The sequence below is a fragment of the Podarcis raffonei genome, chromosome 1 (genome assembly GCF_027172205.1).
Source record: "Podarcis raffonei isolate rPodRaf1 chromosome 1, rPodRaf1.pri, whole genome shotgun sequence".
NCBI classification, from domain to species: Eukaryota; Metazoa; Chordata; class Lepidosauria; order Squamata; family Lacertidae; genus Podarcis; species Podarcis raffonei.
In genome coordinates, this window is record NC_070602.1 from 84,408,316 (window position 1) to 84,432,533 (window position 24,218).

Here is a 24,218-nt window from a genome sequence, read left to right on the forward strand (position 1 = left end):
CTCAGACCAGCCTACCTCTTTGAAGTATATGGCACAAATCCAAGTGCAGTAAGCACCAAGTGTACATATATCAAAGGAATTTGTTTTTTTGGGGGGAGGATCAAGGGTAAATGGGCTGAGAGAAAGCCAATTAATAGCAAAGGAATAAATGCAGAATGCCATCTTTGCCCACCATAGCTGCAAAGTATACATCGTGACAACCACCCTGAAAATAAGCCCATAAAAGTTACTAGGCTGCAAAGGGTGGTCTGCTTACTTGCTAGTGAAGGTTGGCTGATGAAGGACAATGAGCTTGGTCCCTTCTCCAGCAACCTGCTGCATTTGTATGCTGCTCACAAAGATGTGGGGGGGCGCTTCTATCCCCATGCAGCAGCCCACTTGATTTCTCTGCTGGCATTAGAGAAGGGATGGGGTACCCCTTCTCCACCAGCCCAAATCTTTGCCTGCTTTCAGTTACTTGTTGCCTATGCCTACCACACAACAGCTCAAATGTAAGGCTGAGTGTGAGTTCTAACGCAAAACGCCAGGCTTTTCACATTAAATCAGTTTTGTGAGTCTGAGAAAAATAATAAGACTGAATGAATATCAGACTTATAATTGTTTTTGGATTCTAATGAAACTTTAATATAATGTGCTTGAAGGTGTGTGTGTGTGTGTGTGTGTGTGTGTGTGTGTGTGTGTAAAAGAGAGGGTTTGGGGGGGGCTGTTTATTGGGTATAGATAGCCTTTGTGTGTCAGTGTGTGATAGTGCAATCCTATGCAAGTTTACTCAGAAGTCCCACTACATCTAATGGAACTTACTCCCTAGTAAGTGTGTTTAAGATTGCAGTCTGATTCATTAAAGATCTGGTACATGAAATGCTAGTAGCTTGAGGCTAATGCCAAATCTAGGGGTGGCACTGTAAAGATGATGTAGGAGGGGAATAAAAATAAGGTTTTTTATGTAGTCTGGCCAGCTGGAAATAACAGGGCTCCTGCACCTTATGTGGAAAAGGGAATTTCAGCAGGTGTTGCTTGTCATGCAATGTACACTTGATAGCATATTTTCTTCTGTGTGGCTGTTAAAGTTGCAGTAGCCCTGGGCCCTTTTCCATCTGGCAGTTCTAGTTTTATGTTTCTTTGTTGTACATTTAAAGCATATCCAACACATATTTAAAGGGCATGATTTCCTCCCAAAGAATCCTGGGAACTGTAGTTTGTAAAGGATGCTGGGAATTGTAACTTTGTGAGGGAAACTACAGCTCCCAGGCTTCTTTGGGGGGTGCCATGCGATTTAAATGTCAGTTAGATATGCTCTAAACTAGAGCTTTCCTAAATGTGTGTCATGGCACGTTAGTGTGTTGGCTGCAGTGGTGGTGCGAATGCTTCCCGCACTCATCCCGGGGCAGGAAAGGGCTTGCTAGTAAAACTGAATTACTGTGTCGCGAAATGATGCATGTCTAAAAAGTGTGTCACCAACGTGAAATGCTTGGAAAGCTCTGCTCTAAGTGGATGGTGTGGATCTGCCTAAAGTTGTGCAATTTTGCAACCCTTCTGAAAAATGATGTGGAAGGTACAGTGGTACCTCGGGTTACATACACTTCAGGTTACAGACTCCACTAACCCAGAAATAGTACCTTGGGTTAAGAACTTTGCTTCAGGATGAGAACAGAAATTGTGCTCCGGCGGCACAGCAGCAGCAGGAGGCCCCATTAGCTAAAGTGGTGCTTCAGGTTAAGAACTATTTCAGGTTAAGAACGGACCTCCGGAACGAATTAAGTACTTAACCCGAGGTACCACTGTACTTGGATCACAGGTTCTAATACTAGGGTTTTATATGAAAAAATGTAAAAGTAATACTGTAGATATATATTGTGTGTGTGCATGTTACATGGTTTTAGCTGATCTATGAGGCTCTGTAATGAAAAGCCAAATTACTTTTAAGTAGGGTTTAGACATAAATGCAACAATAAATCAAGTTCAAAATTGGAGCTGAGAAGAGTGCCCTAGATGTCACAACACTGAATATATTCATTAATGACTAGATAAAATAAATAAAGAGACTTTGCAGCTAACTTTCAGGTGATACAACAGGAACAACTGTAAATGAGGTGAAGAATTAGTTTTTAATCAAAAGTAATTAATGGATTAATGCATGAATAATTTTGAGCATTGTAATGACCATGATAACAATTTTACAAAGCCAAAAATAAGGCACTGTGCACTGGTAAGAAAAACACTAAAATGGGAATGCTAGATAGCTTGATCCTATCTACCTTGGCTCAACAAAATCATTTTACCCACAGGCCATATTATTTTCTTCTGCAGCTGAGTTCATTTTCAAAACAAGCTGCAAGTGAGTCAAATTAAGTGCATCAGATTTAGGCTAATGAAATTAGTTTCCTGACGAGTACAAGCTGTGGGATCGCCTTCCTTGGAAGTTGTTTCTTAAATGACGGGCCCCTTCAGGCATCATTTTTATTAAGCATTCATCATTATTTATGCTCGTGATCTTCGGTGGCGATTATACACAATTGTGCTTTCGTAACAATTTGTGCCTGTAAAATGTTTTGGGCATCATGTAGTTTCCTGCTAAAATCCTGTAACTTTTCGTGCCACAAATGATGCCTCCTGTCACTATTTTGTGGGTGGGATACAAGTGTATGCTTGAACTTTAGATTTGCTGGTCCATTGAAGGGCTCCATCATGGGCTTAGCCAGGATTTATTTTCGGGGGACAGGCTTTATGTTGGCGGGGGGCAGAACTGAGTTATCTACCATGCAATTGGTCAGTTAAGTATTTTTATTTATTTACTTGATTTAGGGGGGCAGCTGCCCCCACCCATGGGCTCCATTGCCCTAGTGCAACAAATCCACTTTAAAAAAGAATTAGACTTTTTGCAGTTTGGAAGGTGACATGGAAATGCACTGAAAAGAGGGTAATGGTTAACAAGAAGGGGTATAAAAACTCTACAAGCAAATCAGGATAAATGCTAAATAAACAGGTTGTCTGGAGGAGCCCACAGTATGTGAAATGGCTTCCCCAACACGTATGAGGTCTGATCTATACATACAGCAGAATATGGTAGTAGAGACCTGTTGTGAGATGATGTAAGCAAAGCCAGCCCTAAGATTAGGCAAACTAAGGTGAACAGCTGGGGCTGGGCAGGGGGCAACAATGGCAGCTCCCTGGCTGTTCCTCTCAGGTCTCCCATCTATTTCCCTCTGTTGGATGACAGATGCTTCAGTACTACCCCTCCTGTCCTCTCTAAACTGGCTTAGGTACAGCAGAGGACCTCATCCCTAGTTGTTGAAGTAAGATTCTGCTGCCAGGCTTGCATGCTTCCATGTGGGCAGTGGCAGTGGCGTAGCGTGGGTTGTCAGCACCCGGGGCAAGGCAAGTAATTTCCGCCCCCTAACCCGTGGATTTGCGCCCCCTAACCCTAACCCCCAGATGTTGCGCCCGGTGTGGCCGGCCCCCCCTGCACCCCCCACGCTACGCCACTGGGCAGTGGGCACCATTTTGCCTTTCACCTATTGGGCTGACCCTGAAATGAAAATATATTAGATTGCATTTGAATCCTGCCCCATATACAAATAAACTCCCGTCTGTAGAATGTAACTAGTAGGCTAGTAGGCCTGATCAATTCATCTGTCTCCTGAGAAATCTCTATGTGGGACAAGAAGCTACAGTTAGAACTGGATATGGAACAACTGATTGGTTCAAAATTGGGAAAGGAGTACGACAAGGCTGTATATTGTCTCCCTGCTTATTTAACTTATATGCAGAATTCATCATGCGAAAGGCTGGACTGGATGAATCCCAAGCCAGAATTCAGATTGCTGGAAGAAATATCAACAACCTCAGATATGGAGATGAGGCAACCTTGATGGCAGAAAGTGAGGAGGAATTAAAGAACCTTTTAATGAGGGCGAAAGATGAGAGCGCAAAATATGGTCTGAAGCTCCATCACCTCCTGGCAAATAGAAGGGGAAGAAATGGAGGCAGTGAGAGATTTTACTTTCTTGGGTTCCATGATCACTGCAGATGGTGACAGCAGTCACGAAATTAAAAGACGCCTGCTTCTTGGAAGAAAAGCAATGACAAACCTAGACAGCGTCTTAAAAAACAGAGCCATCACCTTGCCAACAAAGGTCCATATAGTTAAAGCTATGGTTTTCCCAGTACTGATGTATGGATGTGAGAGCTGGACCATAAAGAAGGCTGATCGCTGAAGAATTGATGCTTTTGAATTGTGGTGCTGGAGGAGACTCTTGAGAGTTCCATGGACTGCAAGAAGATCAAACCTATCCATTCTTAAGGAAATCAGCCCTGAGTGCTCACTGGAAGGACAGATCCTGAAGCTGAGGCTCCAATACTTTGGCCATCTCATGAGATGGGAAGACGCCCTGGAAAAGACCCTGATGTTGGGAAAGATGGAGGGCACAAGGAGAAGGGCACGACAGAGGACGAGATGGTTGGACAGTGTTCTCGTAGCTACAAACATGAGTTGACCAAGACAGGAGTGCCTGGCGTGCTCTGGTCCATGGGGTCACGAAGAGTTGGACACAACTAAACAACAACAACAGTAGGCTGCAACCCCTGTAACTAACACAAAAGCTGCCTCCCTACTCCAGTAGTTTTCTGCTTGCATGGGGCCTGATTTTGTGTGCTATGCTGTGCTATTTTGCACCTTCAAAAATGGATAATGTATTGTGGAAAAAATGAAAAACACAAAACTTGAAACTGTTAAATTTATTTTAAATTGCAATAATGATACAACAACGTTTCATCATTTTTTCTCCAATACCAGAAGAAAATGTTTTGGCACACAAATAATTTTGAACAATCTTGTGAAGAGTGATGTTTAATTTTAAGTCTCTTAAAAGTTTCAGTCTCAGGCACATCAAAATCTCACTCCTTTGCAAATTTTGCCACCAAATCCTTCTGGTCAAGTGATGCTTGGGCATGCTCAGTTGAAACGGTTGCCAAGCCAACAGGTCTCTTTTGCAAACACTCTTGAGCGTATGCAATTTTTGTAAGTTTGAGCTCTGAGAAATGGCGTTCAAAGCACAAAATAAAAGCAAAACATTGTTAGAAATTCCCAAGGTATAACAAAAAGTAAACTACATAAAACTGCACCCCTCCGAGGTCTGGGAGCCCCGCGAGGCCTCCACCTCTAGCAGCCTGAGAACGGGTTGCGCTCCAGTTCCCTCCCTGCAGCATCATCACAAGCAGCAGCAGCAGCGGAAGTTTGCCTGGCTCACGCGGGACAGCAGGGCCCGCGGACCCCCCGCCCGCTCTCGCCGCACCTTCTTTCAATCAACGGTCCAGAAAACCTAAGGCGGGCTTTGACGAGCGCGCATCTTCGGGCGGGCATTGGCTGGGGGTGCGGCCGGCCCAGTGACGTCGAGCGGAGGGGGCGGGGATTGCGCGGGGGTGACACGTCGGACGGCGCCGGCGGCGGATCTCCTGCGAGACAAGCCAGGAGCGGCGCCTCCCCTGCCCACCGCCCCTCGCGCCTTCCGCCCTTCTGCTCCCTCGCGGGTCGGGATGGGGCGGCTCTAGACCAATAAGGCTCCGGATCCCGCAAGTGTTCCAGAATTGGGCCGGTCCGCCCCGCCCCCTCCGTTGCTTGGCAGCGGCGGCCCCTCCCCCTTCCCAGGACCCGAAGCCGGGACCCGGTTCGCTCCCCCCACTTTGCTCCGGCGCCTCGTCGGAGCGGCCCTTCCTGGCAGGAGCCACCGACCCCCATGACCCCTGGGCCTGCCGGAGTGGCCCCCTGGTGACCTTCGTGGGCAAGAGCCCCCGGGCTCCTTGGCCTCAGGACTCCCCACAGCTTCCCCCCTTCCCCTCAGGAGGTTTAAAGGCACGCCCTTGAGCCCCTTCCCCTGTTTGGCCACCGAGGCGCTTCTCCCGGTGTCCCCTTCAACTCGAGACAGCTCTCCCCCCCCCTTGCCACGCTGCCCTGCTTGTGCCCAGGTGCCCCAGCCTCTCCCCAGCGCACTGGCGCCATGCGCTTCTCCCTGGTGCTGTCCCTCCTGCGCCCTGTGGGGCCTGTGGTGGTCGGGGTGTCCCTGGGCTTCACCCTCAGCCTGCTCAGCGTCACCTGGGTGGAGGAGCCCTGCGGCCCCAGCCAGGGCAGCCTGCGAGATGGGGGCATGGAGCAGCAGCAGCACCAAGGCGGGCAGGGCAACGCCGCCCGCAAGCCCAACTCCGTCCCTGTGGGGATGGGCACAGAGCCTGAGCAGAGCTGGGAGCCCCGCGTCCTGCCCTACAAGCCTCCCAACCCGGGCAAGGCTGCCAAGAAAACTATCAGGTATGGGGGGGGGGAGGAAATGGGGTGGCTTGGGGGAGCAAAGGGTGTGTATCGAAAAGGGAACAGGAAAATGGGCTTTGGCTCAAATGTAATCGCAAGGTAATCTGGCCACTGTTTGGGTTCCCGTGGACTTTAGAGGCCCACAGGTAGGTGTAATTTGCGGCCTCTTTGTTATACTGCGGGGGTCGTGTGATGGGAATATGCCACATTATGTGACCTGTTAATGGTTCCATGTAGCTGCTGGCCTGTGGACATAAATATTTGTATGTAAGCAATCTTTTCATAATGCTGAATGAAACCATTATAACATTCGATCAATATAGTGTTCGCCCTCACAGCAGCCCTATGGAGGTAGGTGACTGGGGACTTGTGACTGGCCCGAGGCCACACAGTTAAACCTTGATAATAGGTGGGACTTTAATCCATGCCTCCCATGTGCAACACCTAACTGCCTATCCAGATGTGGTAAGCGCATCCATAGTGGGCCTATGTTCAGAACAAACGTGCAGATTCATGGGCTGTTTCCTGTGGTAGTTCCAGTCAGAGATTGGTTAAGGGTCTTCAGGGCTCTGTGGGCTGGGGGAGAGCTTTGTTGTTGGCATCCACCTATCTCAAGTGACATAGAGGTGTGCCTCCACGGGTGAAGTCGAACCACTGTGTTGGCATCACTGAAGTGACCTCCCAGGGGCACAAGCCTGGGCAGTATGTACGGGAGGTCCTGGGCTGCCCAGACAAGAAGACCCCCCTCTCGGCCTCACTGATGTGGTCCAAAGGAAGCAGAGCAATATGTTTGACACCAACCTAGCTGCAGTAGTTGCTGGAAGGAGGCATACAAGATGCCAAGCAACCTAAGGGTTTACTCCTTTGCCTTTTCTTCTCCCTAAGATATTCTGCAAGGCTTAAAACTTGCTTTTTGAGAAGACTCAGCCTTGGATGAAAAAGCTGTGGAGGGCCATGATACAATAGAGCCAATCCCTGATCATGGGCATGGAGTGCTATGGTTCTCTGAGCCCCCTTCTTTCTGCCTCTGTCATTCAGACTGCTGCCCTCCTTTTTTATGACATCCCACAGGAAAGCTTGGGGCCGTGCTCTTCCTATTCAGGAAGTCTTTCGGTACAAATAGTTTCCTTTGAAAGGAAATGGGCTTGAGCAGTGCTTTTCTCAGGGGGTATGCAAGGGTACACAGTGACTGCACCTCTTTTTGTTGGTGTTAAAAAGTGTGGCACTTACTGTAACAACTTCATGGTGAGTACCAGAACCTACCGTATTTTTCTAGGAAAAAAGCACTGGGCTTGAGTAAAGAAAAGCAATGATGGCTATCGCTGTTCCAGAGGTAGCTGAATGAGGGCTTAATCAAACAACAGTGTATATCTTGGGCTTCTGCAGAACCTTTCAACACAGTTGTTTCTCCTCCCTTAATAAATGTAACAATATTTTTAATTTTTATAGCGCTTTGGATGTTCAAAATATTTCATTTATTTTATCTTTCTGTAATCCTTACTATAACCTTTTAAGCTAAGTCAGTATTATTACTGATTTAGCAGGCGGGCAGAGAATGAGATAAATGAAGTACTTAAAGCTACCTAGTGCAGGGGATTTCACATATTCTACCCCTAGGACCTACTTGCAGTGGCTGAAAATTGCTGAGGCCCACCAGTCAAAAAATAGTGGTGCATTATTATTTTTATTACATTTATATACTACCTTTTCCTCCAAGGAGCTCAATGGGGGCTGCATTATTATTTTCCTCCCCATTTTACTCTCACAACAACTCTGTGAGGTAGGTTAGGCTGAGAGACAGTGATTGGCTCAATATCACACACTGAGCTTCATGGCTGAGTGGGGATTCAAACTCTGGTCTCCTAGGTTCCAGACCAGCACCCTAACCATTACACCACACTGGCTTTCCAAGTGTAGGGGCAGGGGCAGGCACAAAATGGTGGCAAATAGGCAGAATTTGGCATTAGTTGGCAATTACTGACATCATATCTAACTTAAATTTGGAAAATGCTGCATTCCTTGCAGCATTTTCTTTGTGATATGGAGTTTGGTATTTCAGCTTTCCTCAAGTGAAGTACAGACATTTGCTCTGGAGGTATTTTGGCAGCCTCCCCATTTAAGGCAGATTTGGTTGATCCAGAGACAAAGTGGAGAAAGCTTTTTCTTTTATATTTCCCCCCTTCTCACGCTACCTGCCTTTCAGAGGTTTTTACCCCCATCTCCAGTAATTTTACCATCCATTCTCCTTCCATACTCAACTTACCCCCTTGCCCCCCAACCAGTTTCTTTCCTCCCTCTATTGTCTTTTTACATTCACTTCTTCCTCCTTTAAACTTCCTTTCTATCCACTTCCTTTCTATGTTCAATTTGTTCATTTATTATTTTCTATTACCACTGATAAAAAGTATTAACCTTTTATCTCATTTCCCTTTAGTAACACCTCCCCTGTCCCTTTTCCTTCAGAGGAAGAACTTCCTTTCCTCCAACTCTTCCTGAACTTCTCTCTTGCTTTGTCACCGTTACTCATCTTGCAAAAGGAGTTGCTTGTACTGATACTGGTCCAACTGAAAGGCTGTGGCATGGCCTCTTCTAAATGAGGAGGCACTAAGCAGTCTGTGGTTCTGAGGCCCACCTGAAAGTGGCCCAAGGCGTATTTTCAAAAAGCACTGACCTAAGTTCATTGTAGAGGTGAGATTTAAACCAAGGACTTTTTATTCATAGTTCATTCTCTTAGCTGTTATACTACAGATCTCTGTACAGCTTATTGGGTGATTTTGGCACTTTCCTTTATGAAAGTCCTCCTATTTTTGGGGTGCTGCATTTATATGTCTACCACCTTGAATTCCATGGAATAAAGGTGGGATCTGGACTTTTCTAGTTCTCCAATTTTTTTTGGTCACTGGGAAAGTGCATTTCCCATCACAATCTACCACATGTTGCACTGACTAATGAATTTTCTCTGTGTGTTTTTAAAAAACAATGTGTAAAATGTATTGGAGACTCTGCACTCTCCTCCTGTAATAGTAAAAGAAAGGAGTACTTGCATGTGTGGGAGGAAAATAAGATATGTGGCCCTTGTGTGGGTTAATTAATAAAAGAACCAGCTGGATGCCTGGATTCAAAACATGGGACTTTGCACACACTCCGTCGGAGGAGAACCTCCAGCAAAATTTAAAACAGTCATAGAGTTAAGCTGCAGCATAGCATGGGAATATAGGTTGTTAGACCCCATTTCATATCCTGTTTAATCTGCTTACAGCACTTGCCCCTCTCTTTACCGCTCTGTCAATGAGCAAACCACACTCGTTTAAAAGCTTTACTAACAAAACCCAAATGCCAAATTCATGCATTATTCCATGCTGCAGCAAGGAGAACACAGGTAGAATGCTCTTGGATACAAAATACAGATAATTAGGTTCAAACACCGAGTCTTAGCAAGTTTAGACATGTCCTTCCTGGTCGATTACATGGCACAAAGATAGTGTAAGGAAAGGAAAGAAGCTTCACTTCCTCACCAAACGTGAGGGGGTGTGACCTAACTGAGTCTAGCAATAGAACTGTGGTCTTAACCCCTTCATGCATTACCGTATTTTTCCGTGTATAAGACTAGGTGTTTTAACCAAAAAATTAGGTTTAAAATTGGGCCTCTTCTTACACATGGGTAGTGCTGAGGGGTGTGTTCTTAATTTGGAGTCCCCCAAAATAGGGGGTGTCTTATACACGGAAAAATATGGTAATTAGCCCTATGTTTTCTTGTTTTGTTTGACTGCAATTTCCCACAGCATGGATATTTTGGGGCAACAAAGTTATAGAAAGACTGCTCCTCTCTGCCTGCTTTTAGCTGTGCCTTGCAATTTGAAGATTTTCTCAAAAAACCTTTTTATACTTCTTCAGGTCTCACTTTTCTAGCACAGAAGTGCTTATTTCCTTTAAAAAAGTGACCTCCTTTCTTGCAGCAAGGTCCATTATTTATGGACCGCACAGTGCTCCATCTAGGAATATCCCACAAAAGCAAAAAATGCTTTTGACTGTTTTAGATAGGTTTCTACCCTGTCTCCTTTATTATTATTATTATTATTTTGCAGCCCAAATAAGCTGAGAGCATGGTGGAGTCTTCTAAGTGCTCTACCGTATGCTCAGATCCTGATTTACCATGCCCACAAAAACTTAATTTGCAGTTGTGCAGAAAAGGTGGTTTTGCTTTTGTGTTCTCCATAGTCTATGGCTTTTTGAGTGGGTGACTCTTCCAGACTTTGAAAACAAGTAATTTCCAGGAAAGGGCTGGCTGCTATGCCTGTGGCTCCCTTTGTCCATGCATGTGAATAGTCAACACATATTGATAGTTAAGCATGCATTCAAATATTTCCTATAAGGGTCCTCATAGATGATGGGGCACTTGGACATTTGTATCGGTACAAATCTATTTAATCCAGAATGACAAAAATAGTGCAAATGGTATAAAAGCCCCAAAATGTGATCATGTCAGTTGACCTTTAGGTATGTCCATAAATGATTTGCCATTGTTTGGCATGTTTGTTTGAGTCCTGCACACCATATAAGGTTTTCCTTCTCCCTGTGTGGAATGTTCCCTTAGTCCAAATTGCTGACCAGGAAAGTACCAGCTTTCTGTGTTTAATGAAGATGATATAGGATATCATTGCATAGCTTTGTACTATTGTGGATCCTTCTTTCCACATTTCCAGTTTATTCCAAAATATGCAGCCAGCAGTGCTGGCAGCTGAAGTCTGGGCACACACCCTGGTTGCACTTTAATACTTAGTTAATTTTGTCCTTGTAATTTGCTGCTCACCAAGTGTTAGGAATGGTTGTCCCTAGCAGAACATATGAATGGCAAAGGACATGACACTGCTGTGTATCTGCTAGGAGGGAGAAGTCATATCACACACCAAGCTACTCAAGTTTTTGATACCAAGTTGTCTGCACCCACTAACTTTTTTAACATCAAATCAACTCTCTGCCCCCAATCCATGGAATAGTGGGTTTCTAACAACTTTTAGCACCCTTTAACAAACTACAGTTCCCATTATTCTTTGGGAGAAACCATGGCCTTTCAGCTGATTTCTTGGTGGCCCGCTGGAATGCGGAATTAAACAGGGCCATTGACTGTCTGGCTCTGAAGCACCCTCTCCGATTGCATGGAGCTTGGACGGCCCTGTGGTTTTCCTGAGGATAATGAAACAATTGCTGAGACGGCTAGAGTGCCGGGGGCGGAAAATTCATTCTGAATCGAACCAAACATGGGTTAGAGCTCAACGTTGAGCCTACCAAGTGGCGATAGCAATGGTGAAGAGGACCTTCTTCGCTGCCTCTATTGTATCTGCAGAAAACAGCAGCAGGAGACTCTTTCAGGTGGTTCACAATCTAATGGAACCACCTTTGCTGTCAGGGCCTGTTGAGGACCCCAAGATCTCCTGCAGTGATTTTGGAAAGTTTTTTGCGTATCAAGTCACTCAGATTCGGAAAGAGGTAGACTCCACCATGGTGGTGGGACCAGGGCAGGAGAGTGCTAGAGTCCTGTCTAGTCAAGTTGCATGGGGTCAGTTCCAGTCTGTTACCTCTGAGGATGTGGACAGGCTGCTTGGACGAGTGAATTCGACCACCTGTCTCCTTGATCCTTGCCTGCCCTGCTCATAAAAGCGAACCAGGAAGGGCTGGGTGATGGGCTCCGTGGGCTGGTGAATACCTTCCTCTGTAAAGGAGTCTTTCCAGACATGCTTAAAGAAGTGGTTATTAAATCGCTTCTTAAAAAACATCTTTGGACCCAGCCAATATGGCCAACTATCGCCCAGTCTCAAATTTTCCATTCTTGGGCAAGGTGATGGAGTGGGTGGTTGCTGAACAACTCCAGGCATGCCTGGAGGATGTGGACCATTTGGGTCCCTTCTAATTGGAATTCAAGCCTCATCATGGAACTGAAACAGCCTTGGTTGCGCTGGTCGATAATCTCTGGCGGGCTAGGGACAAAGGTGAAAGCTGCTTCCTAGTTCTGCTGGATTTCTCAGCGGCCTTTGACACCATTGACCATGACATCCTTCTGGACCGTCTAGAGAAGTTGGGAGCTGGGGGCACTGTGATGCAATGGTTCCACTCCTTCCTTCTTGGTGGTGTCCAGAAAGTGGTGTTGGGGGATGAGTGTTCAGACCCCTGGGCTCTCACTTGTGGGGTGTCTCAGGGCTCTGTATTCTCCTCAATGCTTTTCAACATCTAGGAGAGATCATCAGGAGGTTTGGGCTGGGTGTTCACCAGTATGTGGATGATACCCAGTTCTACCTCTCCTTTAAATCAGAACCATTGAAGGTCCTCTGTGAGTGTCTGGAGGCGGTTGGAGGATAGATGGCAGCTAACAGATTGAGGTTGAATTCTGATAAGACAGAAGTACTATTTTGGGGGAACAGGGTGCGCAGCCTAGGAGTTATTTTGGACTCGCAGCTGTCCATGGAGGCACAGGTCAATTATGTGTCCAGGGCAGCTGTCTACCAGCTCCACCTGATATGCTGACTGAGACCCAACCTGCCCACGGACTGTCTCACCAGTGTGGTGCATGCTATGGTTATCTCCCACTTGGACTACTGCAATGCACTATGTGGGACTACCTTTGAAGGTGACTCGGAAACTACAACTAATCCAGCTAGACTGGTGACCGGGAATGGCAGCTGGGACTATATAATACCAGTCCTAAAGGGTCTTCATTGGCTCCCAGTGTGTTTCCAAGCAAAATTCAAATTTTTGGTGCTGACCTTTAAAGCCCTAAACGGCCTTGGCCTAGTATACCTGAAGGAGTGTCTCCACCCTCCACCGAGGGTCTTCTGCTGGTTCCCTCAGTGTGAGAAGCAAAGTTACAGGGAATCAGGCAGAGGGCCTTCTTGGTAGTGGCACCCTCCCTGTGGAACACCCTCGTATCAGATGTCGAGGAGATAAAGAACTACACAAGATTTAGAAGAAATATATTTTAAAAAATAAAAAATTTGTCCAGTAGCACCATAGAGACCAACTAAGTTTGTTCTTGGTATGAGCTTTCATGTGCATGCACACTTCTTCAGATACACTGAAACAGAAGTCACCCGACCTTTATATATAGTGAGAGTGTGGGGAGGGGTATTATTCAGAAGGGTGGTGGGAATGGGTGATTGGTTGATAGGTGTGGTCTTACAGGAAAAAGCAAGGGATGAGATGGCCAAAAATAGCTTTATCATGTATAATGTGATAAGAATCCATTGTCTCTGTTCAGATCAGGTCTCTCCATGGTTTTAAGTTTGGTAATTTGTAATTCAGCAACTTCTCTTTCCAGTCTATTTCTGAAATTCTTTTGTAATATGACAGCTACTTTGAGATCTTGTATAGAATGTCCTGGGAGATTGAAGTGTTCTACTGGTTTCTCTGTCTTGTGATTCCTGATGTCAGATTTATGTCCATTTATCTTTTGGCATAGGGTTTGGCCTGTTTGTCCAGTATAGAGAGCTGAAGGGCACTGTTGGCATTTGATAGCAAACCCAATGTTAGAAGATGAGCAATTAAATAGTCCTGAGATGGTATGTTTGATGTTGTTGGGTCCAGTGATGGTGCTGTCTGGGTGTATGTGGCAGCAAAGTTGGCATCTGGGTTTATTACAGGCTCTGGTACCAGTGTCCACGTTAAGTCTGCTTGCTGTATTATTGTGGGTGAGGAGTTGTTTAAGATTGGGTGGCTGTCTGTCGGCAATGAAATGTCTTCCTCTCAGAGCTTGGGAAAGAGAACTGTCGTTGTCCAGGAGAGGTTGTAAATCTCTGATGATGTGTTGGACTGTTTTAACTTGGGAGCTGTATGTGATTACTAGTGGTGTTCTGTTATTTTCTCTTTTGGGTCTGTCTTGCAGCAAGTTCTCTCTGAGTATCAGTCTGGCTTTGTTGATCTGTTGTTTAACTTCATTAGGCGGATATTTTAGTTCCAAAAAGGTTTGCCTATTTGGTTCAAGGAGGATGTGCTGGTGAACAGAGAAGAGGTGAAAGAAAAGCAAGAAGGGCAGCTCCTTAATGCTTGGTAGTGATCTATGAATAATAATTATTTATTACACTTCTTGGATGCCTTTCTCAACTTGCAAGATTATAACAAATCCACACAATTTAAAACAAAACAAGCACAGCGCCATCTTGCAGTATTATTATTTAATAACAGCTGAAATGAAGGAGGAGGCTAATGGTTTAAGTATGTGGGTTCAGGGTCAGGAGAATAGGTTTTTAAGGGAGCATGGCAGTCCCTCCCCCCTTAGATGATGGGCTTTTTGCCTCTTATCTCTTGGTTCAGCTGCTGGAGCTTCTTTTCCTCACTCCTTGTCTTATCTGAATTTGCTTCTGGGAAGATTGAGGTAATTCTGCATGGTCTGTGATCAGCAGTGTCCAATTCTGGGAACATCCTTCTTGCAGCTTTCTATGAGCATAGTTGAGTTCTGTAGCACACAAAATGGAGTGTAGAAAGTATCCCTCGGAAAGAGGTCCATTCCACCCACCCACCTGTGATGCTCCAGGCACAAAAAAATCGCAGTCTCTGCAGCCTGTATAGTCTTGTAAAGGCAAAGGGACCCCTGACCATTAGGTCCAGTCGTGACTGACTTTGGGGTTGCGGCGCTCATCTCGCTTTATTGGCTGAGGGAGCTGGCGTACAGCTTCCGGGTCATGGGGCCAGCATGACTAAGCCGCTTCTGGCGAACCAGAGCAGTGGACGGAAACTCCGTTTACCTTCCCGCCGGAGCAGTACCTATTTATTTATCTATTTATCTACTTGCAGTTTGACGTGCTTTCGAACTGCTAGGTTGGCAGGAGCAGGGACCGAGCAACGGGAGCTCACCCCGTCGCAGGGATTCGAACCACCGACCTTCTGATCGGCAAGTCCTAGGCTCTGTGGTTTAACCCACAGCGCCACCCGCGTCTTGTAGTCTTGTAGTGGCCCCATTAACTCTGTGTAACCCAGTAGGATACAGGCTCAGTTCTTGAAATCAGAGCCATGCAGAGATTTCCATGTGGGCAGGGAACACTTTCTCCCTTTGGGTCTGGAGTGCGGAGAGCCCAAAGGCACAGGCATAGTGAGCTTTAACAGTGACAAAGAACCACATTCTAAAGTTTCTGGCCTGCTTTAGACTATCAGATCCTAGCTTAATGAGCCAGGATATACACAGGCTTTGTGCTCTCAAATGCAGCCATTTTTCTCTTCATTTCTCCCTTTGTGCAAGTGCAGAATCAAGCCAGAAAGCTGCAGTTAACCATGCCTTCCCAGGATTTGCAATTTGGGAAATGTGTTTAAGGGCTTCCAAACAAGTCAGGATTTAGAGCCCTACTTTAAATCATGGTGGACTCACTGTAGCTTCCTAGTTTGTTTCGCTGCTTGCATGAAAGGGAGAAGCAGTGTGGGCGCTCAGAGGGTGTGTGCAGTTGCACAAACATTGTACCTAACTTGGCTTACTTAAGGTAGGCTTTGATCATGCATACCTGGCCACTGTTTCCCCAAAGATGGGAATGAGGTGTGTGTGTGCATGCATTTGTGTGTTTCCAGGAAAGGGAATCGGGAGACTTGCTGCTCCTATAGTCACTCATTCTGTTTGCTGGTTGCCCAGTTCATTGCTCTTTTTAGTTAAGAGTGTCATTTATTCTGACAATTTATAGTGACATCTGCTCCTTCCCACTCTCAGTGTGTGCATGTGTCTGTCTGTGTTTGCTGGGGTTACTGGTGGTTAATACTGCCTGCTGGCAGTTCAAAAGACTGTGTTGCCTTTATTATCTCTCTGCATTCTCTCTCTCTCTCCCTCTCTCTCTCTCTCTCTCTCTCTCTCTCTCTCTCTCTCTCTCCCTCCCTCCCTCCCTCCCTCCCTCCCTCCCTCCTTTTCAGGGAATTGTCCTGTTCCTTGCAAGGTTTAACTATGTCAAGCCTTTATCCTCAGCATCTCTGTGCCAGATCTTCTGTGTTTGCTTTCTCTCCCACCACCACTCCTTCCTTGCCTGCCTCCCTGCAGAGTGTGTTGGCCCCTTTATTTCTCACCTTCCCAGCCTTGGGAGTATTGCTTGTCTAAGTGAGCCCCATGAGCACCCCTCATCCCTGTTCCCCACCCCCTTCCCAGTCATGATGTGGGGGGACGGGGAGAAACTCTGCTTTGTTTCTCCCCCTCTGATCCCTGGCACCAGGATTACCATCTCTTCCTTTCTCCTGCGTGCCCTCAACTCAAAAAAGGGTGAGATCAATGCTAGGGGTTGGGGGCCCAGGGACGAGGGACTGAATGAGCTGTGTTGTCCCCAGGAGTGAGTGGGTGAGGGTGGGTGGGATGGGCAGGAAGCGGAGGGGCTGAATGAGCCCACTGTGTGAGTGGAATGGGGGTGGGTGGGTAGGAAGGAAGGAATGGTTTCCTGCTGCATTTGAATAATTAAAACCTGAAACTTATTGTAAGAGACAGGCCACCTGCATCCTAACACCAACTGTAATGTCACAGGGAGCAAGATACCCCCCTCCCCATTTTCTTAACGCAGCCCCTACCTAACTGGGAGATGTCAGAGTCTTTCCGCCCCCTCCAGATTCATAATTGCAGCAGTCAAATTATGGTGGGAAGCTAAATTCCCTGGGCATTTGGATTCTAGTCTTGACACCCTCCCCTTCTCTTCACACTTGAGCCTTACACTATTGCTCCTTCCCCTTGCTACTCAGTTGGGGATTATGATTAGCTCCTTAGGGGGCCGTCTAGCATGGAAGCTGAGGACTCGGCCAAGTGAGATCTGCTCAGCCATGGCTACCCTCTCTAGCATTTTGCTAATTTGCCCATCTGGGTGTCTTGCAGGTTGGCTTCAGTTGCAGCATGTCTAAAATGGTGCGTGAGTGTGTGTGTGTGTGTGTGTGTGTGTGTGTGTGTGAGTTTTCATTTTTCTACATTTCAAAATAAACATTTTACAAACGTTAAAATATGCAATGACTTCTCTTCTCCTTCCATGTTCATCTTACATATCATACGTTCCTGCATATTTTATTATAACTATTCAAATCCAATTTTCCACTTCTTACATCAATCAAATATTGTTTACTCTGTTGAATTTATCTTAATGCTGACAGCGTTTTCAGCTGTGTACAATTATTTTCCATATATTAAATAAATATTTTCTACTCTTCTTTAAATATACATTCTTCTTGCTCTCTTAGTGAGAGTCAATATTTTAAGAGATGCAAGGAATCTGTCGATCGTAGGGGTTGCACTCAGATATATGGTGGTGGTACCCCCTCAGCCTTCATGGAAACTTGGTTTCTGAGCTGGGGAACCAGTTCAGATCTCCTTTAGTGGAAAGAACAATGCAGAAAGATGCTGAACCTGAGCCTCATGCTGGAGAATAATGCGGAAATGATTTCAGAGGCAATGAGGTTGCACTCTGGGATCCTCTGTTGCTTTGTGTGAGAGTCTGAGTTTCTTGCAGAAGTTGCAGAACACATTCTTGGTTATTGCTGTGGTCAGGGCCGTCTTACATATAGGTGCTAGGGCTCTCAGGGGCGCCAGGCCAAGAGTCTGGGGCCGAGATTTGGAGTCCGGGGATTGGGAAGAGCCGACAGCCACTGGCGAGTGGAGCAGAGGCCGTCGGAGTGCCGCCTCCTCGGGCTCAACTGTTGTTGCACTGAGCTCTGCTTGCCCCCCCCCCCGGCTCCTGGTCCTGGCCTTGCTCTGCTGCCACCGCCACCTCCTCGGGCTACTCTGTTGTTGCTGAGATGGCCGACAAGGCCAGCCCTGCTGTGCGCACCTCACTGGCCAGCCCTAAAAAAATGTTAACAACTTTGGGGTTCCCCCCCCCCGAAAAAGCTCAACAACTCTGGACAACCTGGGGGGGGCGCTGGGTGGATCTTTGCATATGCTTAAGACAGCCCTGGCTGTGGTTGCCCTGATGTTGATGTCTGTGAAAGATCTGGCATCCTCATTGATATGAGTTAGCTCATCTTGCCCTTGACCGAATGCTGGGTCCTAATTCATCGCCAGGTTACTGCTAGCTATGCTTGGATTAATGATGGGCTTAACAGCTGATCTACCCCCATCCCTAGTGCTACCCCTGTCCCGGTATGTGTCCCCCCCACCCACCCGGGGTGTGTGTGTGAAATGGACATCCACAGGTTTCCCAAATGTGGTGTCCTGTTGATTTAGCAACTCACTTAAGACCCCAGGGTATCTTGGAAAGGACTAGGAATTTTAAATTTTTGTGCATTCCCTCTACTCTTTATGTCTCGGCATTTTGGGTGCATTAGGGACAGCACAGCTCTATTAATAAGCCCTTGGCACAGTATTCTGAAGCAGAAATGGTAATCTGTTTATTTCCTGTACGGTTCTAATAGAGGTGCTCACTGAAACAAATGGGACTTGAGCATTTGTAAATGCTGGACACACCTGAGGATCTGTAGTACACTTACAGAACATACAGGGCTGCTGTTATTTATGTAATAACAGTAACGTACATGGTGCTTTACAGGGTATTGTTGTTTAGTCGTGTCCGACTCTTCGTGACCCCATGGACCGGAGCACGCCAGGCACTCCTGTCTTCCACTGCCTCCCGCAGTTTGGTCAAACTCATGCTGGTAGCTTTGACAACACTGTCCAACCATCTCGTCCTCTGTTGTCCCCTTCTCCTTGTGCCCTCCTTCTTTCCCAACATCAGGGTCTTTTCCAGGGAGTCTTCTCATGAGGTGGCCAAAGTATTGGAGTCTCAGCTTCAGGATCTGTTCTTCCAGTGAGCACTCAGGGCAGATTTCCTTAAGAATAGATAGTTTTGATCTTCTTGCAGTCCATGGGACTCTCAAGAGTCTCCTCCAGCACCACAATTCAAAAGCATCAATTCTTCAGCGATCAGCCTTCTTTATGGTCCAGCTCTCACGTCCATACATCAGTAATGGGAAAACCATAGCTTTAACTATACGGACCTTTGTCGGCAAGGTGATGTCTCTGCTTTTTAAGATGCTGTCTAGGTTTGTCATTGCTTTTCTCCCAAGAAGCAGGCATCTTTTAATTTCGTCTGTTCCAAGACGGACAGGTCATAGTGGAGAGTTTGACCAAACGTGATCCACCTGGAGCAGGAACTGGCAAGCCACTCCAGTATCCCTGCCAAGAAAACTCCATGGACAAAGACAACAGGCTTTACAGGGTAGCACAGGCCAAAAAAAAGAGAGGACTGATTCCTTCGCTCTGGGGGTGTACCTTGCAAGCTAAACTATGACAGTGGCGAGAGAAAGCAGAGAGGGATTGGAGAGGTAAAGGTAGCAAAAGAGCAGTGTGGGCAAATGTATCACTTAAGATGCATTTTGATTACAGATTAAGGCACACCCCCCCTTGTCCGTGTGCATGCGCACACATGCCAGCCACTTTTTTGTGTTGTAGTCCCACGTTGCTGTAGGGTTTTTTTGCATGGAACCTCATGGGCCATTCCCACCCCTTTGTAAATTTCATTCCCGGTTAAGTGAAGGCTTATGCCATGAGGCCCAGTCATGCAACACTTGCATTCTCACATCTGCAGACACCCAGCAGCTGCATGGGATTGCACCACATGGAAGCAGCTCCTGCACCAGTGCTGGCATGTGCGAGTGGGGCAAGTGCTGTGGTCATTTTATGGGGAAAGGGGGGCTTGAGGAGAAATGATTGTTTGCTGCTTGCAGCTTGCAGCGCAAAGCCTTGTCTCAGCAGATCCCACTCTTCAAATGCTCCAGAAGGTGTTTGCAAATATGCTCAAAAACACAGGGCTGAGATGATGCTTCCTCAGTCGGTAGGGGATATTGGTGGTGGAAAATTGGAGGCTCCTCTTCCCCTCCTTCACTTCCTCACCTTCTCTCTTTCTGCCTGCCCTTTCCATTCCCCCAAAGGACCCGATACATCAGCACGGAGTTGGGCATGCGCCAGCGCCTCTTTGTGGGCGTGCTGACATCGAAGAACACATTGCACTCCCTCGCAGTGGCTGTGAACCGCACCTTGGGACACCGGCTGGAGCGATTGGTCTACTTCACGGGCACCCGGGGGCGCAAGGTCCCTCACGGCATGACGGTGGTGACGCACGGCGACGAGAGGCCCATCTGGAACATGTACCAGACTGTCAAGTATGTGCTGGACCATTACGTGGCTGACTTCGACTGGGTTTTCCTGGTGCAGGACGACACCTACACTGAGGCCCACCGTGTGAACCGCTTGGCCTCTCACCTCAGCATTGACACTCTGCTCTACATGGGCCGGCCAGAGGAGTTCATTGGTGGGGACACGCAAGGGCGCTACTGCTATGGCGGCTTCGGCTACCTGCTTTCCCGGGCCCTTCTCCTGCGGTTGCAGCCTCACCTGGAAAGCTGCCGGAACGACATCCTGAGCGCCCATCCCGATGAGTGGCTGGGGCGCTGCATCATTGACTACACTGGGGTAGATTGTGTGGCAGAGCGTGAGGTAAGGAGGGCCAGCTGCACTGTAGTGTCCCTCTCCTGTGTTCATTTATTTAACTTATTTTGTATATACTACTGAATCATAAAAAACCTCTAAGCGGTTTACATACAATATATGCAAATGTTATTGGTAAAAAGTTAAAAACTAGTTGGCCTGATAAAATAAGCAGGTAACAATTAAAAAATTTAACTACCTGTTGATATACAGGCCAACTTTAAACATCTGGGTTAATGTACCTAAACGAAAAGGGTTTTGGCAGGTGCCAAAAAACAATATGGCGGAGGCACCTGCCTAATATGAAGGGGCAGGGAGTTGCAGTGTAGGTCCTGCTAAGCCAAGGGACTGATATCCTTGCAAATGTGGAATGAACATGATCATGTGTTTCAAAGATTAGGGGGAGGAACCAAACACTCAATATTACAGGATGAATTCTTGATCCCAGTTGAAAGCTGAGCTTCCTCTTCAGACATGCTTTTGTTTCCTTACAACTGGAGGGGAATACCGGCTGGTTGTATGTCATGGTTATATGTACTAACATGGATGGCCTGGATTTCCCCGTCAGATTTTTTCTCTTATTCCTTCTCCCTACCAGGGCCTGCATTACCAGTACTTTGAACTTGGAAAGAACACTGACCCTGAGAGAGAGAGCGACCCGCGATTCAACACGGCCTTCACTGTTCACCCTGTGCTGGACCCTGTCCAGATGTACCGGCTGCACAGACATTTTGCCCGTGTGGAACTGAAGCACACATACCAGGAAATCCAGCAGCTACAGGTAAGGCAGGGAGGACATTGGATCTGGATCTGTAACTAGCGGAGTGGGGGACTCTGTTCACGCTCCTCACGCGCCACAGTTTCCATTGTGGCACTACATTTGCTTACCAGCTATAGGAAAGTCAGCCATGTTTTGTTTATTTTTACATTTATGTCACACCTTTTCCTTCAAGGAGTTCAAGATTGTCGTATACTCCTTTTCCCTTCCCAATTCCATCTGTACAACAACCCTGTGAGGTAGGTTAGGTTGAGGGGCTTTGACTGGCCAAAGATCACTTAGTGAGCTTCCTGGCTGAGTGAGGATTTGAAACTTGGTCTCCCAGGCCCTAATCCAACACTCTAACCACTGCACCACACTGGCTTTCTCCAGGGTAGCTCAGCTGTAGAAAGTAACTGAGCCCATTTTACTTCTGATGTCTTCTAGGGCGGAGATGGGGAACCTGGGGTGCTCTGGATTTTGTTGGACACTCCATTTGTTGGGGATGTTTGAATCTGAAGCTATACCTTTCCTTTCCCCCCAAGGATTTGGGCTTAACTGTGGCAACCCTCATGTTGGCAATTTCTGAAATCTCCATCTTTGGCAGCACATGCTGAGCTCTGACCCCTGGCTGTAGCTTCACCACTGGAGATTGGCTGGGGAGGGGGCAGGGCTGAATTTGAAGTGGTGGTGGTGTGTGTGCTGGCTTGCTTCCATGCACACTTAACCTTTTCTTCACCCACTGCTTCTCTCATTCCAAACCCATTTCCTCCAGCTGCAGTTCCAACCCCTCAATTCGCTGAACTATTAACTACCACTATTTACTGGGAAAATAAAGAGTGCACTAGTGAAACTGAAAAATATATAGAATTTTTGGTTAATATGTTTGTTTTTTAAAATATATATACAGTGGTACCTTGGTTTACGAACTTAATCGGTTCCAGAAGTCCATTCTTAAATCGAAACTCTTCTTAAACTGAGGTGCGCTTTCCCTAATGAGGCCTCCCACCGCCGGTGCCCTTCCACCATTCGGCTTCCGTTCTTAGACCGAGGTAAAGTTTGCAAACCGGGACACTACTTCCGGTTTTACGGAGTTCATAAACGGAATCATTTGTAAACAGGGCTATTCTTAAACCGAGGTACCACTGTATATGCATTCCAGATAACCTCAAGCTGAATCTTAGTGTGCATTGTTGCAGTGGGTTTCCTTCAATGAAGGTCTTAACCCAAGTCGTAAGTTTGGAGGTTTAGGCAGCAAGCTTGCATGTTTGATCAGCCAAGAAGGGAATTCCTAGATTCCAAAGTGGAGGTTTGCTTTTGGGGAAATGCCAGACCAGTCCAGACAGCTGTCTGCTTCTTAATCTCATTGCTGAGCACAGCACTGGCTACCACGCTGGACCTTGACTCATAGGCTGCAACTCTGCTTGCTATAAGCCGGGAACTGGGTGGCGTTATTGATGCCTTCATAGGTTCCGCTATTAGCCTTTTGGTTCATGTAATAAAATCGGCAGAATATCGAGATGTGTGAAAACATACTTGAAAAATTGTAAAATATGGAACTGAAAATGCATACAGGTGCTCAGGAGCTACATTAAATTACATTGATTGCTATTGCACATTGGATTTTCCTTTTCTTTGCGCTGCTGTAAATTAATATTTGAGTCTATTGCCTTAGGTTATAATAAGTTTTAAAGTGATTTATTTATATAGTGCCCCTGCCAGTTGGCACTTGGGGACTATGACATAAAAGTAATATGCAGTAATGTGTGTAATAAAAAATGAAAATCCATTTTAAAATAACTTTTTTAAAAAAAGAGAAATGGGGAGAAAGAAAAAGCATATATTTTGGTGGGGGAGAAATGACATGATGGTCAGTTCTCCCACCCCCTCCCCCATGGTTCCTGGAGGACTTGATGACAACAACAGCAAATGTATCTGGGGGCTTTTTTTGAAAGGGGAAGGGGAGTAACAGAGAGAGAGCATGCCTTGCTTGGAGGGGAAGAGAGTGTGGAGCCCCTGAGGGGCAGAGATCTCTCCCTGGAGAGGAAGCAAATGTAAAGTGTTTTGCTCAATTGCCCACCAGCATAAGGTGTCATTTTTTTGAGCAGCAGGTGGTGTCTGAGTAGAGATAAACAATGGAGAGAGATTAATTAGGGTAATTATAATTTGACCAGGCGAACTATATTTAATCCATTGCAATCTGCTATGAATTAATGGAACGTTTCTTGAATAATGGCAGTATATTAATCTGGACACAAAAATAAATAAATAAAGGGCAATGAAACCTTTTCCATAACCAATGAAAACATTTTGAAAGGTGGTAAAAGCTATAATTACATGTATTTAAAATTCACTTGCTTCCTTTGCCAAACCAACTCCTGATTGTTACAGACTGGGACCTAAACTGAGGGGAGCTGCCTTTTCCACCTCTTTAGACTCAGATCGTCATCTAGCGGTGGGGAGAGCTGGGTTGAAGGCTCTCGCAGACTTGGGGGTGATGTGGTTACCACCCACTTTAGGGGCTTCAAAGTGTCTATTCTGATTTTAATTAATTAATTAATTAATTAAACTTCCTTTTTCTACCTCTCCTCTTCAGAAGAGAGCCCAGGGCAGTGCACAACATGAAAAAAATGCAATCAATAATTAAAGTATCTAAAAATGGCAGCACTGAAACAGTATATTCAAACAACGTGATAACAGGACTGTTGAATCCCAGAGTTAATTTATGGCCCAAGACTAACAGCTCAACCCAA

The 24,218-nt window shown here is 46.3% G+C and overlaps 1 protein-coding gene across 3 annotated transcripts in view; it reads left to right on the forward strand.

Moving 5' to 3' along the window:
• Window positions 1–24,218, forward strand: part of CHPF (chondroitin polymerizing factor) — a 36,156-nt gene that overhangs the window by 8,299 nt on the left and 3,639 nt on the right. For 2 of the 3 annotated variants that reach the window (XM_053400808.1, XM_053400799.1), the window contains exons 2-3: window positions 20,153–20,717; window positions 21,307–21,489. In XM_053400808.1, coding sequence (XP_053256783.1) covers window positions 20,181–20,717; window positions 21,307–21,489 — 720 coding nt within the window. In that variant the 5' untranslated portion in view covers window positions 20,153–20,180. Of the gene's footprint in view, window positions 1–5,391; window positions 6,299–20,152; window positions 20,718–21,306; window positions 21,490–24,218 lie in introns of those variants that run through there. The other variant, XM_053400790.1, reaches the window with a different exon arrangement.